The 18,379-nt window shown below is 46.8% G+C and overlaps 1 protein-coding gene across 1 annotated transcript; it reads right to left on the bottom strand.

The window, feature by feature from the left end:
• Positions 1-8,366: 8,366 nt before the first annotated feature.
• On the bottom strand, positions 8,367-13,645 carry LOC119095617 (transcription factor MafK). Its single transcript, XM_037218475.1, has 3 exons — positions 13,558-13,645; positions 10,289-10,452; positions 8,367-9,293 (listed from the first exon to the last, which is right to left on the bottom strand). The coding sequence occupies exons 1-3, from the start codon at positions 13,588-13,590 to the stop codon at positions 9,083-9,085; spliced, it is 408 nt and encodes a 135-aa protein (XP_037074370.1). The 5' UTR covers positions 13,591-13,645; the 3' UTR covers positions 8,367-9,082.
• Positions 13,646-18,379: the final 4,734 nt, after the last annotated feature.

Here is an 18,379-nt window from a genome sequence, read left to right as displayed (position 1 = left end):
TTGGGCTATGTAAATGTTCGTTTACTTTCTATCCTTCAAGATGAATTAATCAAGAAAAGAAAAGATGATATCTCCGAATGAGATGTATTCCAACTTCATAATGTTATACCACATTACAGCTTTGAATTGACAGGCTTTAACAAAGTATGGAATGTCATGGTTTCCCATTTGGTGGCACGAGGTCTCCTTGTGCCAGATTTTTCATACAATGCATTCGTATTGCATGTTTCAGCTGTTTCTGTTCTAAAACTGAAAAAAATCATTAGAAAAGGTGCCAGGCCTCATTTACTTGATCACTTAATTCATTTTTGGTTATTTTTATCCAAAACCGATTTATTGGGAACACTGGCTCACCGAAACCAGTCAGGGAGTGCTAACGTTTTGTGAAAAATGATAGGTACCAAATATGTGGACATTGCTAGTAAAGGGTAGTTTCACTATTACAACACGTCAGGTCATAATTTAAGTTTTCAGTTTGGAATGAGTTGGGGCTTTAGCAAAGTGTGTTGACTGCATAAGAATGCTCGGAAAATCTCCAGTCTAAAACATGGCAGATCTTAACAAGATCTTGATGGATATGGCAAGGCAAGCACAAAATTCGGGCGAACTTTGTCATGTATGTGGCAAAAGTTCTTCAAATGAAATGTAAACTTCAAATATTTTCCAAAGTCTCAGAAATTCAAACCTTTAGTCGGAGTGAGAAACTGGGCAAGAGCATTTTTTTGTTAGTAAAAAGCTCACCACGAAGTTCTAACCCAAGCTCCCGTCCGAGCAAATTAAAACCGATTAACTCCGTGGTAACAATGAAGTTTTCGTTTCGCAAGTAAGTTAGCCAAAGTTTTCAGCTTGACAGCAACTTCAAATTAAGTATGCTGCTTCCATCGATTCATTTCAGGGTATGCGCGAGAACAGAGTGTTGCTTGCGAAAAGCTCATTGTTCACCCACTCCCCCACACTAATGTGTCTCTAAGAATGAACATGGTGACGGTGACAATTACGGACCACGGATAACCTCCCCACCGAGCAGCGCGCTGCTTGATTTTAGTGAGGTACTCCTTACATCCAGCAAAAAACTTTGTTATTAGGTGTGCACTTATCTATTTCTGTCTTATCTATTTTACTCACAATTGCATTGCCCATGCGCAACTTAGGCGCCAACAATGCATTTACCTGTCTGCAATTCTCCCGTAATGATTTGAAAGGTCTGGAACACTTCACAGAAAGACAGAAAATTGCCGTGGGGTGAGCATTCCGCTCAGGACCGTCTATACCGCGAGGACCTTTTGAAACTTCTTTTTTCCTTCCTTTCCGATGATCTTTAAAGACACCATCTATGGTTTAAAATACTGATCAGCTTCTTTTCAAAATGGACCAACTACAAACTTGCACATCTCTCATACGTGCATTGAATTGATTTGCCAGTCACCCGAACATATTCGATATCTATCCAAGAGTGGACAATTCATGGGGCCTAAAGGAGACGATTTGAAGCACGGAACTTATTTCTACCGCCATTTTTGCCCTGTTAACCCCCCCCCCCCCCCCCGATAGCCGTTTCTTTGGATCATGGCGAGGCCCAATAATGATACATATAAGCCTTTCCAGTTTCACTTCCTCACCACGTTACACCATCGTGCCGTGGATAGCTTTGGGACAGACCTGGCGCAGCTAATTGAAAAGTGTTTGGTAGCGAAATCCCGCCCTTCGAAAGTGTTTTTTCTCATGCACATGTCCTCTTCTTTATTTCGCATTTTAATTTTGAAGGCTAGTGGTCATGATCGATATTTCTATTTCGCGGGCGGGTTGGATGACACTGTCTGCCAGCACATCATGCGAAAAATGGATATTTTTGCGCGGGCGAGAAGAAAGTAGTCTGCCCTTAAACAGCCAGTAAGTTTCTCCTGTGGAGCAATTAATTACTAACCTTGCCTGCTTTAAACACGCGATTTGTGACCAGATTTAGTCACTTTTTTGTTTTAATCCATCGAGTTCTGGTCATAAGGCAAATTATGACGTCACAAGACGTGCAATTAAACTGTTTTTTTTCCATACTCTTGCTTGTTTGCCTTTAAGTTGTTGAACGGATCCCTCACGTCTGCTCTAACAATGTTGTCCATAGTTGCCATGGTTTGCTGGCTGGCAAATGACCGTACTGTAGATATGCACGATATCTTTAACACGGAAATACTCTAGGCTGCATAGCAATTACAATATGAGTTAGATATTGGTTTTTCACAAATAGTCCATTTCATTTAAAATGTGAAGCCAACATCTCGAACGTTAAGTCATTAATTACGAATAGCCAAATCTAAATAGATACCTTTGCTGCAGCGGAAAAGGCAAGCAGTAAAACTGGTTTTGTGTCCATTGATAAATTATGTTATGCTTGGAAGAGAGAGATTGCTTCGTGGAGCACATCCACTATTGCCTTTGACAGGGGCTAACCATGGCAGTCAGGATAAGCTGTTCAAAGTGATTTGAGGGTTTTGATTTGTGTGTTTTCAACTTTGTCTGGTGTCATTTAGCTGACACAAATGAACTGAATCGAAACGCAAGCTGGAGCCAGCCAAAAGTAGGCATGTTTTTTGGCATGTTTTTGTCATAATTGCTACTGTCAAGAAATAGGTTTAGGTGAGCTGGGATGATGTTTAACATATGGGCTACTCTAGGTTAGGCTGAGTTTTTTAAATGCATGGCAAGTGGCAGTGGGAAGTTTGCAACAATCAGTGACTCACAAATGCTACTGACGCAATTAGGTTAGACAGGATGAGATGAGGTAAAGCTTCTTTAGGTTAGGCTTAGTTAGGTTTCTTTCATGGAAATAATCATTGATATTTAGCAAGAAGGAGTGACATGCTATTTGCATTTCCCGTCTTTCACCCCGTCTTAACAGAAGCCAGCGGCGTGCCTGTTGTGTTTGATTTGGTGACGTGCTGATGTGCAGGAGTCCATGGCTTTTCTGTTTGAGGGGTTTATGCTCGCTGAATTATTTGCTGTTGTTTTTATTGTTGAATTACTTTGCTTTGTTATGTGTTAAACAGGTCCGGAAGGGAAGAGCAAAGTGAAGCATCAAAACATTGGTGTTACAAAGTTTTTGATACTCATTACACTTTTATGAAGTAACTATTCTGCAACTTATCGTTTTCACTGTAATGTCATAAGATTTTATAAAGAAATACATTTTTGTCATGTTTATGTCCATGCCTACGTAAGAATGTATGTCTTTGCTAAAGCATCTCTCACTGACTCATCAGCTCCAACTTTTGTGAATTAAATTTTTCACTCCTGCACGATCTTCTTGCGATGCAATTTCTCACTACCACCCTAGTTCAAAACCGATTCTAGGTCACTGTGTTTGACAAATTTTCTGGATTTTGTTGAGCATGTCACTAGTCAGGGTATAAAGGCAGTTTTTAATATGTTGTCTATCTATATTTTTTAAAGCTTTTGATAAAATGCCACACCAACATTTCTTCTACTTCATAAAATTGCATGGCATTGAGGGAAATATTCTTAGCTGGTTAGGGGCTTGGCTGTAAAACAGGGAACAAAGGATAATGCTTAATGGTACAAAATATCAGTGGAAGCTAGTAGGGATTGAGGTTTCACAAGGGTCGGTGTTGAGCCCTTTACTTTTTATCATTTTTGTGAATGATATTGAGATATGATTAGAAAGTAAGGTGCTTGAATTTGGGACAATATGAAATTGAAAGGGGTGTCAAAAATGCAGATCAAATGAAAATTGGCTGAGAGAGACTAGTAAAGTGGTCTTCTCTGTGGCAGTTGTCCTTTAATTATGATAAATGCAATAAGATGCATTTGGAAGTTCCGGCAGTGAGGGCATTAGCCGTAAAGTGGGAGGCCTGGAGTCGGACTAGATCGAGGAGGAAGAGAACTTAGGGGTTATAATTTCCAACGATTTAAAGACAACAAACAACAAAGAAAAGCCGCGTAGGGCTGCCTGGAACATGGCAGTTTTGATGCCGGAGCTTATTAACATGAATGCCGATTATAAGAGTAGGAATGTTTTTTTATAAATTTGATCCGAACCCCTTGAATGGATGAACTTCTGGGATCAGTGCTCACGGTACGCAGCGCTTGTTGTGCTAGCCCTGACACCCACCATCCGATCGCGCAATTCCAGATCAACGGCAGAATTTCGTGGCGAAAGCGTAACGTGTCGCAATGCTCGGTACTGTCCGTCCTGCCTTCTGATGTCAACTGGCTTTTAGCGCGACCGCTGCCACCGGCCGCAGGGCATACCTATCAAGGGCAAATAGCGATGCTAAATCCACCTAAGCAACTAAGATAAACGCTGTCAAAAAGCTGTACTTAGTTTATGTCAGACCACATCTAGACTATTGTGTACAGGCTTGGTCACTGTGCTTCTAAAAAAGGAAAGAGTACAGCGAAAGGCAACTAGGATGATAAATGGGATTGGTGGCTTAGAATATAAGGATAGGCTTAGAGCCTTTGGTTTGCATCCACAGAAATTTCGCAATCTTAGAGAAGATCTAGAGAAGAAGAAGATATAGAGAAGGCAGCATAGAGGTCTACAAAATTATGAAAGGGATAGACGCGGTAGATCTACGTGGAGCACTGGTAATCAGGCAGACATAGAGGAAAGCAGTTTCAGTTAGCAAAAGGTAGGAGTATAATTATTGAGGGGTAGACGTCATTTAGTCAAAGAGTAGTAAATCCTCATAATGAACTACCACACTAAGTTGTGGAAGTCCCTTTTAATCAACATTTAAAAATCGTTTGGACAAGTTCTTTCGGTCTAAGGATCTCACTGTCCTCACTCATCTATCACTAAATCTCACTCACTAAATTCAGGCAAGTCAGGTGACATGATTAATGTCGAGGATGTGTGCGGAACATGGGGTAAGCCAACCACGATTGGTCCTTGTAGCTCTTTGTTGACCTGATGTCTTTATGTTTTTTTAATCAATTGACAGTTCTAGAGCATTCTTAGAGTAACACTATGTCAAAAGACAATAACTGTTTGTAGCTCCAAAATATTACCAGTTTACGTTGCTGCTGTTCTTCACCTAGGCGATCTTTTATACTGTTTGTAAAATGGCTAGCCGCAGCTATCAGAGTCGGATAAAGGATGGATCACCTACCATGTCTACGAAATTTGTCATGTCCTGTGGTTGAATCGGCTTGCCAGCTTCAACTGTCATGTTACTTTCATTTTGTATTGCTTCGAAAGATGACACCCTGCTACTCTTTTCTAGAAGTGGGACGAACTAAAGGCATGAGCTGAATAAATGTCTATAAAAGGTCTCGTTGAATTTAACAAGCTTCTTCGTCGTTGAATACATGTGGTCTACCAATTGCATGTTAATGAAATCGTATGGAAACGAGCTTTTTTGCCGCACTGTTTGACATATTGAGCTTCCCAGAGCTTTCTAAAAACGTTAAAACTGGTAACAGACTAATCAGTGCATTAATCAATCGCAAAAACGGGTGCTGTGAATTTGGGTACGTCGTTGCATCGGCCCAATATTGCAAACCAATAAATGTTTGGCTTTGATATGGCAATACGCAGAAGGAACAGTCCAAACCAGGCATTTACACCGTCAACATTTGCTGAAAAGTTTGAGTTCCGAGTTCATCCATGCGCTCAAAAGTCATCCAGGCATTGCTGTGGCCGACATGATGCGGAATAAGATTACATCTGTGTTTCCGGCCACCCGGCCGGGATAATTCCTGGTGTCTTTCAAAGTAGTGAATACCACCGCCGTCGCCTTTTCATTGGCTGCACACTCGAATATTTCCATTCCACTGAGCTGACCCTCCGTTTACACGTGTCAACGATTTGAAGAAGCCGTATCTGGACCGTGAGCCCAAAACGTTACGTGACGATTAGGGTGAGCATCATGCAAAATCTTCGTAAAAGTCACCCTTATCGGATGGAAATGATGCAACACATGGTGCAGTGATACGAACTGGTGTTAATGTTGGAATATGTAGCCAGGCACAGGCACACCAGCCATGGCTAGAAAACATGCTAACAAAGTCTCGAGACTCACTTTATGGGAACGAACAACTTAGAAGTATCCGAAAACGATTATTGCGAATCCCCCTTGGTAATAACTTTCAAAGCGTGAATGCCCTGGGGCATCATCGTAATGACGTCACCGTGAGATTGTCAGACCTTGTCCCGACCAGGTTCCGCCCTACCCACCCCCGCCCTCCTGACCGCGTGACCTCTGCGCGACCGTTCTCACAATCCACACATTTTGCGACGCCGTTGTTGGGTGTACCGTTAATGGGCTGTCGTTGGTGACCGCTGCCCGAGACATCATGGCGGAGTCGCGCATGCCGCCGCTGCTGGCCGCCGCCGCCCTGCTCAGCGCCGCCCTCCTCCTGACCTGGCAACGTCGGCGTCGCCCCGGCGCCGCCGCCGCTTGAGGTGTCATCTCTCCAGTCTTTTCGTTCCTTCAGAAAGGAAATGTACCAGCGCTGCGGTGTGGTCGCGCCTCCGGTGTATCACAGCTTTGGATCCAGGCATGGAAACATCCTAAATACTAGGCTGAGATTGGGAATGTCAGACCTGAATGCCCACCTGTTCGAAATTCAAGATCCAACTACATATAGTCCCTCTTGCTTATATGGCTATCCATATAAAGACCCTTAACACTTTGTACTTAACTGTTCTCGTTATCATGAAATCCGAATTTCAATGCTACGTAAAACAGATCGTTTCATTCCAAACTTTTCTGAGCTCACTCACAACGAGCAACTAAGTATCTATCTCACAGGTAACTGCTTACAGGATCGCAATTGGCAGCACGTAGCAAAAATTTTCCAAACATCTCTTTTTCAGACCAAACGATTCGCCTAAAAACTCCCAGCGGGCGCGGGCAGCAGACGGACTACTGGGTGGCGTTGCCGGGCCGGGCGTCCGCCGCCGGCCCGAGACGGCTATATGTGTGGACTGGAGTGGCGGCGGGCGCCCGGCCCGTGTCGGCTTACGGATCGGGCGAGTGGGCGGTGTGACGTGGGTTCTCTGGCGGCGATGACCATATCTCGTTATTGTTAGGAGAGGCGCTCGGATCTGAGCGTTCCACTTATGCGCCAATCCACTCATCATATTATGTGTTGCTTAATGTCCATAATCGAAAATAAACATCAAACATTAAACATCAAACGTCCAACTAAGCTAAACTTCATTTTTGCACAATGCTAGACGCAACCAGCAACGCCAGGGTAAAAAAACAAACGCTGATAAAACTGCCTTAAACACAGAGCCAACAAAAGCTCAACCGTCAGCTGAACTATGAGCTGACCGTCCTGCATCACACCTTTTCTATGGGCGCATAGTCTGCAAGGCTTTGGTTTCAAAACAACAGAAGGTTCATCGACCCCCTAGCACTCCGCGTTACAAAAGCTGCAAATCAGGAATCAGTAAATAACGCTGTTAAATGTTCCGTCCCCTAGATCTGGATGGAGGTTCGTTGGAGTTTGACCAATAGCATTCAAATGGTCAATGAAATAGCTTGTGCAGCTGTTCACCACGTTAAGTGTGGTCAATGAACATTTCCTTCGATTTCATGGACGGCAATTAGGACTGTTTCATCAGGGGCAAAACTGCATTGCCAATATTGATTGATATGATGTCAACATCGCGTTTAAAATGTTCATGAGCTAGTCCCATGTGGCAGAGACGCCACAGCTAACCTATTCCAATTTGCAGATGGCGCCTAACGGAGGCATTCTCGGCAACACTTGACGCACAAAGGCCGTTGAGACATGCATAATTAAAAAACTCCTTAATGGCAATGTACTTGTTGACTCCTTCCGCTTGTCATCCGTCTGTGCTTTGCTTACGAGTTTTAAACATAATCCCGCCCAGACACTCAGTCTTATTTCCTTGAAAAGAAACTCGAGACAAGTGGCTTAGAATTCGTGGAATGCTGGTCCACACCCTCGCGGCGATCCTGCTGCCTGCGACTGACCTTTCTTTGTTGCTAATTTTAAGACCAGCATCACCACAAGACACACCAGCACCACCACAACCGCACGGCTAATCCCCGTGCGGTTGCCGCCACCAGCGCGAACCCCTTTCGGCCAAGCGGCAAAATGCTAAGCTGTTCCCAGAACGGGGTGTAATAAACAATGATGCCGCCAGTGATTTGAAGTAGTCATGACTGGGCTCTTCAGGTCTCCACGTCACATGGAAATGCCGACGGTCGCTGGTTAAAATCGTGACAATACCGGTGTACCGGGAGCATACAGCAAGCAACGACTTGCTTGTAAGTTAAGAGAGAGCGTGCAAAACAGGTTTCATGATAGTCTGCTCCACTTGAAGTCGGTTGAAAGTCTGGGACTACGGTTAGCTGCTCAATATGATCGCATACAGTCGGCAGCGTTGCTGCCTTTGTAGTTTATTAGTGCAAGCAAGCACAGCACGTTAGTGAATGAACACCTCAAACTCGACGATAGATTCGGACATGAACACTTCAAACTCGACAGTAGATACGGACATCATAAATTCATTTGCCGGTGGCAGCACAGCGCAGAAATACGCTTGTTTATCAATGATTAAGATTCCAACGGTGTGGGACGGCAAAATTCTTCCGATGTCACTAACGATATTTTCACAGGCAACGAAATGACATGAAACGGTGCCCAAACTAGCGCGGCGGACTATCAGAGAAGAGCTTGGTTTAGGGTGGACAATATCTCAAATTGCTAGGCTGTGTGTTTGTGATGCAGGAAAAGTACCTGAACTGCGAAACGCGAAGGAAGAACCTTATTATTCTCACTGCGTTACAGTGCACAGGCCAATTCTGCTTTCCTAAAATTACCATTCGTATTGAAGAACTTACAAGCCAAGACATCAGGATCAATAACAACCTTGGAGCTTTGGGGAATGATAAACAATTCATTGAGACCCAAGACTGAATTTCACGCAACCACATCAATCCGAAAGCACCCATACCCTGTCACCAAATAAAGTGGGCACGCGACATCTGGCCTCAAACAATAATACTTGCTCAATACTGTACCCAAGTGTTCGACATGCTTGACCTCATCGACCACGGCCAAGTCGACCAGGTCAACGGCAGCCTCAGATTCTCGGCGTGTCGTGTTCGAGCTCAAGAGGCAGCGGAATGTTCTTCTGGTGCGCGAATTTTCTGATGGCCTCGTACTTCTGATAGTATGACTCGATCTCTTCGCGCATGTGTTTGTTGTCGTCGATGACGCGTATCCGCTCCCGCTCCTCGGCCGACTTCTCCGTCTCGAGCTCGTCCTTCTGCTCCAGCCGCTTCACGCGGCAGCTGGCGAGGTCATCACTCAAGGTCATCACTCAAGGTCACCCGCCGACGGTCGAGCACAAGGAACAGTCCAGTCTCCAATGGTGCAGGTCAGTCATGGTCAGTTTTCTGTTGATGTTCAAAGGTTAGGGCGTCGGTACGCGAAAGTGAATAATGACGGATCTTAGGAGCTAAACGCTCCTTTGTGACTTATCATGGTTAACAAAATAGCTTGGAACCAAACTTCCACAAACCAACCAAACTTTTCCATGTATGATTTGACGAGATGATGTATTCCGCTAACGTGCAGTGATATCAATTGATACAATTGACGTTTCTTATTTCATTTCGCAGACATGATCATTCAATGCACAAAAGTATGGCTGGTGCACGAATCACCAACATTTGGAAGCAATGCACAATGAACAAAAAAGAACCGCTCGTATGTGGGATATGTGTCTCCCTTCCACTGACAGAGCACTCGTGGTGCCGTGCCTACGTTGTGCTTCACCCATCTCACGGGCGAAACTTTCTAACAGCTGGAACTGCGGTCCTATCTAACGTATGAAACGTTTTAAACACACAGCCAGGTATCTGTTCCTCCCGCTCCTTTTGGTTGGCACGTGTTCACCGATATAAGCGATGTTCACACTTCGGTATCACACACCACTCTTGCTACCCACCCCGTCAAGTAGTTCAAGCAAAGCTACATTAGCCCTAAACTCTATCTAAGCTTCCCCGCACTTCCACACACTACATCTGATTAGAGACGCTAGGTGTAGCTGTTTGGATGAGTTGGGTGAGAGTTGGTAGGGAGGGTGGGCGGGGGGGGGGGGGGGGAAGCGCGCAGTAGCGCAGCCGACTTCACGCGAGAAGATCAGGTTTCACTGCCGGTTGACATCATGGTGGCCTTGGGCGCTCATCTCACCGCCAGGAGCTGGCGCCGAACGAGCACATCGTGTGATAACGCGCAGACTTAAACATAAAAAAAGAAAAAAGCAATCCGACGTCAGGCTCACCTGGCAGCGTAGCCGCGGTTCTTGAGCGTGCGCCTCCTCTGCTTCATGCGCACCATCTCCTCCCGGTTTAGACCACGCATCTTGAGCTGGCGGTTCAGGTCGCGAACACTGATGGTCACCAGCTCATCGTCGCTGATGAGCAATGACGGCGGACTCAGCGGCGCCTGCGGGCGGGGCGGAGGTGATGGTGCGTAGGCGCACTCAGACAGAAGACAGCATGCCGATGCCGCCGATGCCGATACATGCCGATGGTATGGGCTGCTGAGAACATCGGCGAATCCCAACCTTAAGCTGACCTCGGCCGGTCGGACGCTCGGCGCCCCGCTCCGCGCTGCTCCGGGCGATCCGGATCCGGATCCGGGCGATCCGGGCTCAACGCGGCGCGGCCAGCCGAGTCCGTGGTGCGCGGCTCGCGACATGAACGTGAGTTTGTTGTGACATCGCATGGGATTTACGAGAATGTCGGCCTAAGAGTCTACCTTCAGCGACGCAGAGATAGGACCTACGCACCCGTTGTCAGCCATTGAGCGGAAGAGGCAGCACTCAGTCGGCGAAATCATTAACGCGCTCGAGTCCAAGAGAAAACAACATCACCGGAACAGGCACATGTAAGTGAAGGGGACTGGAGCATTTCGGACAAATTCAAGGCCATGATGGATTTGTCCATCGGTAACGGAGCGTTAACTGTTTGGGGTAAAATTGAGGCCAAGCCGTCATCATACGGGACCAAACTGGATAATCTGGAAAGCACAGTCTTTAAACGCTTAAATCTTTCAAAGCCTTGGGTTATGCTTTTCATTACTGTCAGCACACAATCTTAAGCTACATATCCCGGTTTTGCTACGATGTTACCGCCCTGAATGCGGCGACACATCCGATGCATGGCGGTTTAGAATAATCCAACGGACGCGGTGTACTGCTAACGCCGGCTGCCGGGCGCGGGTCCCAGTTCGCGGAAGCTCGGGTGATCTAGCTACTCTGCTATTTGCCGTGCCAGCAGCCGGCGGAGCTGTTGCAGGAAGTGTTTCTTTTTCCCGGGAGGTTCATGGATTGCGGTCCGCACTAGCCGCAGCAGATCGCTGACATTCTGCCAAACATCAGTACATTCCATTAAGCACGGTTGTCGATGCATTTCTCCCAGGAATGTCGTCTTTATCGCTAAAACGCTTTTCGTGTCTTTCATTGTAGCTTTCCTGAATGTGGTGTTGTCCTCACTAGCTTTGTTTTACGCTCTGGGTTGTAATGAGTTGTTCAGTTATGCTATTTGTGTGGAGCTATAGTGTTTGCGTTCTAGCGGCCATGAAGTCCCAGGCCACAATTGTCGTGACCCTGAGGTCACATTCATCCTTAAACAGCGTGTTCAAGCGAAAAAGTCGCCAGCTGCCGCCAACCACTGTAAGAACATTGGTCGAGAGTGTTTTTGTCTGTGACATCATAACACAACCACACCAACACGCACAATCAAGCGCGCGCATTAACACGTACATCTCATAAACACAACACAACGAATGCATATTCACAAATGTGTTGTCACACCGACGATTATGCAGATAGTTAAGGGGAGTCGAAATGACTAATTTCAAAATTATTCCCATGAACGTCAGAGGCTTGACAGGCCAGTCCAAGCACAGAGACATAATGCAGTGCTTGAGAGATATGAGTTGTGATATTATCTTCCTTCAACCGGTTATATTATCTTCCTTCCATCGGTCTCAAAATCTCATTTATAACTAAACTCATGCAGGTCAGGTGGCCAGATCAGTTTTAAGGATGCGAACGGTACCTGAGATAGGCCAACTTTGATGGGCCATTGTGGCTCTTTGTTGACCAGATGTCTTTGTATCTCTTAATGTATCCTTTTGGCTTCTGAGCCACACGCCCGCGAAAATACCCAGACTATTTCGCGCAGACTTTTTCAAGGTCACCCAGGCATCCGTGACGTCATAATAACGCAACGTAAACCCTACTTTTCCTTTGGCCATGCGGTGATCAGTGCCAATAAGAAATATAAATGTCGAGGGGTTCGTGTCTCGCGTTCGCGAGTACCATTCCCAGATATAACGGCTCTCAATTGGCTCTTAATCAATGTTGTGCAACGTACAATGACCCAATCTAGCAGTTACGTATTGAGAAGTATACTTACTAAACAGAGAAACTGTGTTATCTAGAGCGGTCCGCTCCACTAAAAATGTACTAATAGTTATAACTGAGCTTATTTCATCATACCAAATGCCTCCTGCAGCATCTTCGAATGTGGAATATTGTATTTAAGAATAACGCATTAGCCGAGCATGTGAATCCAAGCAAACACCTTAAATCCACGGATAAGCATGACAGAATGCCACGAGAAAGGGCCAAAACACAAGCACATAACGACAGTTAGCTCAGTGAAGACTTCCAGCCCGTGCTGTCATCTTTTAACGAACTAAAGTGCTACAAAAAGTAGCAGTTTTGTACAGCTAGTTTGGCAGCACCCCAACGCCACACCGACGTTCCATGACACAATGAGACAGTGTCGGATTAAAGAAAATATTTGTATCTATCTTGTAGATAATTTTTTGTCTACAGCGGCATTTCCTGCTTAGCGACACATTAAATGCTAGAAATGGGTTCCTTCAAATCTACCTGATGTTTGCTTCAGTGTATTCAAATGTGGAACATTTCCTTTCAAAGCATTTTAGTAGCTATAAGTGAACTTATTTCATCATATTTGATGTTTACTTCAATATCTTGAAATGAGGTACATTCTATGTGAGGCAATAAATCTGACCCATTTCTGGCGTGCGTATTCTTTTCACGGTTTCGTGTAGCGACGGCTAAGCCAGCCCACGTTACGATAGCCCGTGTGGTTTACCGTCGCCGCCCTCGGCGTACCGGTTTTCAGTGGATGTTTGAAGTAAACATCTGCACGGCGCGATTACGCCCGATTATATGACGCCACGGCCTCTGTTTACTTTGTCCACCACTACCTGGCGAGTACCGCAACCAGGTGACCGAGAGAACCACCGAAAGCCATACTCGGAGCACTCCCCTTTCCCAATCGACGTCGTGGACGTCCTCTTCACGGAATGCACGGAATAAGCTCCAAGCACAGCAGACGCCCCCCCCCCCCCAAAAAAAAAGAGAACGAAAGCTCACCAGTGCTGTCGCCTACGTCAGCTGGCGGCAAACACCTGAACGGCCAGACCTAAGCGTCATTTCCCGATGCCCTCTTCGTCCGCGGCTCCACGCCGCCCGGCTGGCCATAAGGCACCACAGGGTTTTCTCACCTTGCTGTGTTTCTCTCGCTTGTCCGTCTTCATTCCTGCCGCGTGCCGTCGCCCACGAGCGTCCCGACGGGCAAATGGCGGCCGGCAAATTGCAAGTCACGCCGCCGCGTCGTCACGCGCGGTGGAACGCCGCTGGTCACGTGACCGGCGGGGCGGCACGGTGGAGAGCTGGGCCGCCGTGTGCTGCGGTGCAGCCGCGGCACAGGCCGTTGCCACGGCAACTGCCTGCAGCGTCGAGGGAGCCGAGGGAGCTGAGGGAGCCTCTGCGACGGCAGTGGTTTTGGCTCAGTCGTTTTACAAACCCAGGTGGCGTCTATAACCATCCGCCACGGATCAGCAGTTGGGTGAACTGTGTGGTTTGTAATACGGCTTACTTTCATGTCAACACGTAGACGTACACGTAATATCCAGAGAAATTGGGATTTATCCTCTCTGCCCCCCCCCCCCCTTCCCTGTTGGAACCCACACAGCTCGTCTCAATTTGTTTCCGTCTCAATTGTTTCCGTCTCAACAGCTCGTCTCAATTTGTTTCCGGAAACTACATTTGCGTCGCCTAGCAGCTTGCTCTTGACCGCGCAGGATAACACTAGACTTGTAGAGCTCGTATTTAACTAGAAAAAACTCATCGAAGTCTCTTTTTCGTATAACTCCGACGTGTTTCTTTTTTCTGAGGCCAAGAACGCACCTTGTCGCACATTCCTGGGTGTTGAAAATCCTAATAAATGGCCATCACTGTTGACAACTCCGTGAATGATTGCACATTCAACTACGTCCCAGCCGTCGCAGTTAGCTCCTTGACGTAAATTTCTAAACCAATAAGCAGGCCTTAAACGATCCATCCCAATAATGTCAGCAATGATTTCAAGTCACATCACATAACTTGCAATTAATGTGCTACTCGATGGCAATCGATGCCACTAAGTTACATGTTTAGCGGAAACTAGTCATTTCTGTGTGTAACAATCAGCTTCGTCGAAGTGTACATGGGCAGGCTTGCAATTAAAACAAAATTATCGGCATGTAAGCACGCGCATGAGGAAATGCAGTGACAGGATGGCACCAATATATAATGTAAGTGTACGGTGGTAACAAGAGGACCCATAAATCACATTTTTAGGATCCGGATTATACGGTCCAAACTAGTCCGAATAATCCAGATCTAATCCGCCCGCGAATCCGCCTTTTTCACACATCTCAATACAATGCGGTCCTGTTCGCCTTACCAGGCAAAAATATTTCACTTGAATCCGTGCTAATCCGTTTCCACATTAGGGACTCCTTGAAATCTGAACAACAAATTTGGTTCATCTGAGAATGTTAGATATAAGAAAGTTGTTCATTTCCATTTGATACTAATGTGCAACAGGTCGGCATAAGCCAGTGGGTGCTTAGGTGCTTAACACAGCTTGGTGCCAGTCGGAAATGCAGTTTTACATCAAGATCAGAACAAACATGGCTCATCACATATTTACTCATATCACGAATATTTTGGCCAGTAACTCACAGACACCGCTACATCGCAGTGGCTGGATTCAATAACCTAAAGGCATGAGCACATTACCTAGCATTTCTAGATTTAAGGTTAGGAGTAACATACCTACACATACCACTAGGCCATTTTCAGCGGCACCCAGTTCACAGACGCAGGACGACACTCATCTAGCACGCCTTCTGAATAACTGGAACAATCATCTCACATCATATATGATACTCCAAGTGTGCGCATCCATTCTTAAACACACCAACTAATGAAACAACCTCAGATGCGGCACAACACAATTTCTCCGTTTGGTAAAGATGTTTTTTTAATACAGCACAATATTGTGATTGTAACACCCGATCTGATATGTTCTCCTTTATCATTGTTGATGTTCTCGCCTGTTTTGCTGAAACAAGATTATCATGAATTGGTGTTTCAAGCCTATAGCATTCCTTATGATGCATTCTATTTTGGGAAGTGCATCCAAAGCTATTCACCCACATCGTTAAGGAAAACAGACAGACGTTGAAGGCAAAAGATGCTATCAGTGCCAATACTTCTTCATGACTCGACATCAACGTCCTTATCTTACGTAAAGAGTAACGGGTCAGGAGGCACTTCAGAGTTTCGATGTTTCTTATGTCGTCTCTTGCGATCATGTTTGCATCACGTAATCAACTTCTCTGGAACCTGTTCTCAAGAACGACTCGTTCCTGAGAACGTCCCGCTGAACTGTTGGGTTGATCATATGGATGCGTATTGAAATGTCCAGAGTTCATGAAGTCCAGTGCCCAAAAAGTCCAGAATCGCAGCATCCAGCGTTCACAACATCCAGAAACCATCCAGGCTCGCAGCGTCCAGCGTTCATAAAGTCCAGTGTTCATAAATTCCAGCTTGTGTGGGATCGACGGGATGAGATACCGTCCCACTTCCTCGCAACCCTTCACCTAGTGGTTCGGATATTGCCCGATAGAGGGCTGCCGGAGCCGAATTCGCCCGCCTCAGCCGACGAGTGACGTCATGCGGTACAGTGCTGCCCAGTTAAACCACTCTGCATGGATATGGACAACGTTTTGTTTGAGCGCACAAACTTTGCCGTATCAGCACGCCCTTGGCAGCAGGCGAATTAAGAATTCAAAACTTTGATCCCTGGCTCGTGGCATCGGAAATAGCTGGTTACTCGGCAGTAGCTGCACGGTGATCGTGGAAAGTAGTTGTCGGGGTGCCTACTGTTTAGTACTGTGGGCTATGGATAAAGTTTTCCGCGGTATTTGGTTCCGTTATTTACTGTGTGTGTTGGTGATGTTTTTTTTTTGAAGAAATTGATGACTGATGTGTAAGGCGGACTGATTTGATGTCTGCTCCAGGTAGGTGCGCAAATAAATGTCAAGCTCCTGGCACGCTAACCTACGTTGTTAGTGATTCTATTTGGCTGATTTCCCTCCTTCCCGCAATTGCAAATTCTTTCACTCGGTCCTGCAAATGGGACGTATTCTGAGTTATACATGTCTTTACTCTCAAAGAGAGGGGGTGGGGGCTGTCTCATCAGCTGAATCCGGATACTACTCCCTGGTGAGACACGTTCAATGGCCCAGCCTATAAACAATTGGTTTTTCCATTAGGTACGTTTTAAACTTGCTTGGTTTACCAAACTAAGTCAGTAGGCTGAACAATCAAAATACAACGAAGAGTCCCGTGGCAATATGCCAACTAATTGGTTCCTCTCCGATTTTGGCCCACTTTTTTCACAAATCTGCGGGCTGCAACCAAGTTAGGGCAGGGAGATGAGACCCCTGCAACTGAAAAGGGAACCGCACTCCTGGTTGCAAGCAACTGGGAAGCAAAAAAGCAAACGCTGAATGCGAATGTATTCAACTGCCTGCCAGACGCCACGCAAAAAGCTACGCACGCGCCGCGCTCAAAGGCACTGTTGGTTCACCATCTCAACAGCAGGTGTTGTACAGCGCTCCAAGGCACTGTTGTACAACTGTTGTACAACAGCGCTCAAAGGCACTGTTGGTTCACCATCTCAACAGCGGAGCGATTATATGTCGCTGAGCTCGTTTGCGACACATAAGCTGAATGAATTTGGAGAATCGTGAGCCTGTGTTTGCCTGTTTGCCATCCACTTCATCAATTTTGACGAGCCTTCTTCCTTTCACTCCTCAGAACCTCCTAAATATAAAATTTGGGCTCAAGCAACACCAGTCTGGAGTTTATCGACACGGGTGCTGTTCGCGCCGCAGAGGAGCGATCGTAGCATGGCGGTTAGTTGTAAGGGCGCTCATCTCTGGGGTTTTCTATACTGGGATGGAGTGCTGGCCACGGCAGTACCGCATCTCACGCATCTAATGCCTGATGAATACTTAATAGAGGCGCCCCGCCTCGAAATAGCCATTGCAGCCGGTGAGACGTAAAGCCTCGATCGGTATTACAGACCGTCCCGACAAACGAACCGCCGCCCGCCAAATTTGCAGACAATGCTTCCGCTCAATGACTGCATATATGTGGGAATAATAATGTGCAATCGGTTGGACGCGGAGGCCGGACATAGACCAGCCAAGAGGCTGCCCAGCTCGACGGTCCGTCCGGTCGGCAGCCGCGCTCGCGGCGGGCCGGCGGACGAGGCAGCCCGGCCGCCAAATAAAGAACGCATTCACGCGCGCGCCGTCCCTCGCCCGAGAACGGAATCGCGGCACACGCGCGCGAGGCCTGCCCGTGGGGTAGCCCGTCCGCTGTCGAAACCTTGCCAGCTCAGTCGGACACGCCGTCATATTCGCGTCAGAGCGCGAGACCTCTGACTCGGTTTCACTTGGTTCGCCGCGGTAGTCATCCCGGTGGACCGGACATCCGGACATGTCGGACATCCCGGGATCTCGCTCGTACCGGACCTGAGCCCCCCCCCCCCTTTTCCTCCTTGACGGGCGCCTTAATGGAAGAGCCTCGTGCCAGTCAGGAACCAGCACCGGACGGGGTCCTCTGCCCGTTTTCTCTAGGGCTCAAATGCGTCGATTTGGGATCCCTGTGCTATTTATCAAACCCGCTACGCTTAGGACCTTTTTGGGTCCGTGAGCGGCCCTGCGTTGATCGAAGGGTCAACCCTCCCGGTCAGAGGACCCTCGGCGTCAGAGAGGGGCCCAATGCATCATGTGTATTAGAAGTAACCGATTGGAAATTTGAAAGGGGACGGAAAGGTCCTTCAGCCCCAATCGGGAAATGCATGGGGTCTCAAGTTTTGGCTGAAAACTCTTTTGGGTCTGGCTGTTGAATGGGGGATGGGGGGGGGGGGGATGGAAGAAGGGCAAGGGTGCCAGAAAACCCAGGGAGAACTCTTTCCGGAAA

The sequence above is a fragment of the Pollicipes pollicipes genome, unplaced genomic scaffold, assembly GCF_011947565.3.
Source record: "Pollicipes pollicipes isolate AB1234 unplaced genomic scaffold, Ppol_2.1 Scaffold_4219;HRSCAF=4965_pilon_pilon_pilon, whole genome shotgun sequence".
In the NCBI taxonomy this organism is placed as follows: Eukaryota; Metazoa; Arthropoda; class Thecostraca; order Pollicipedomorpha; family Pollicipedidae; genus Pollicipes; species Pollicipes pollicipes.
This window is presented reverse-complemented; position numbering and strand designations above follow the sequence as displayed.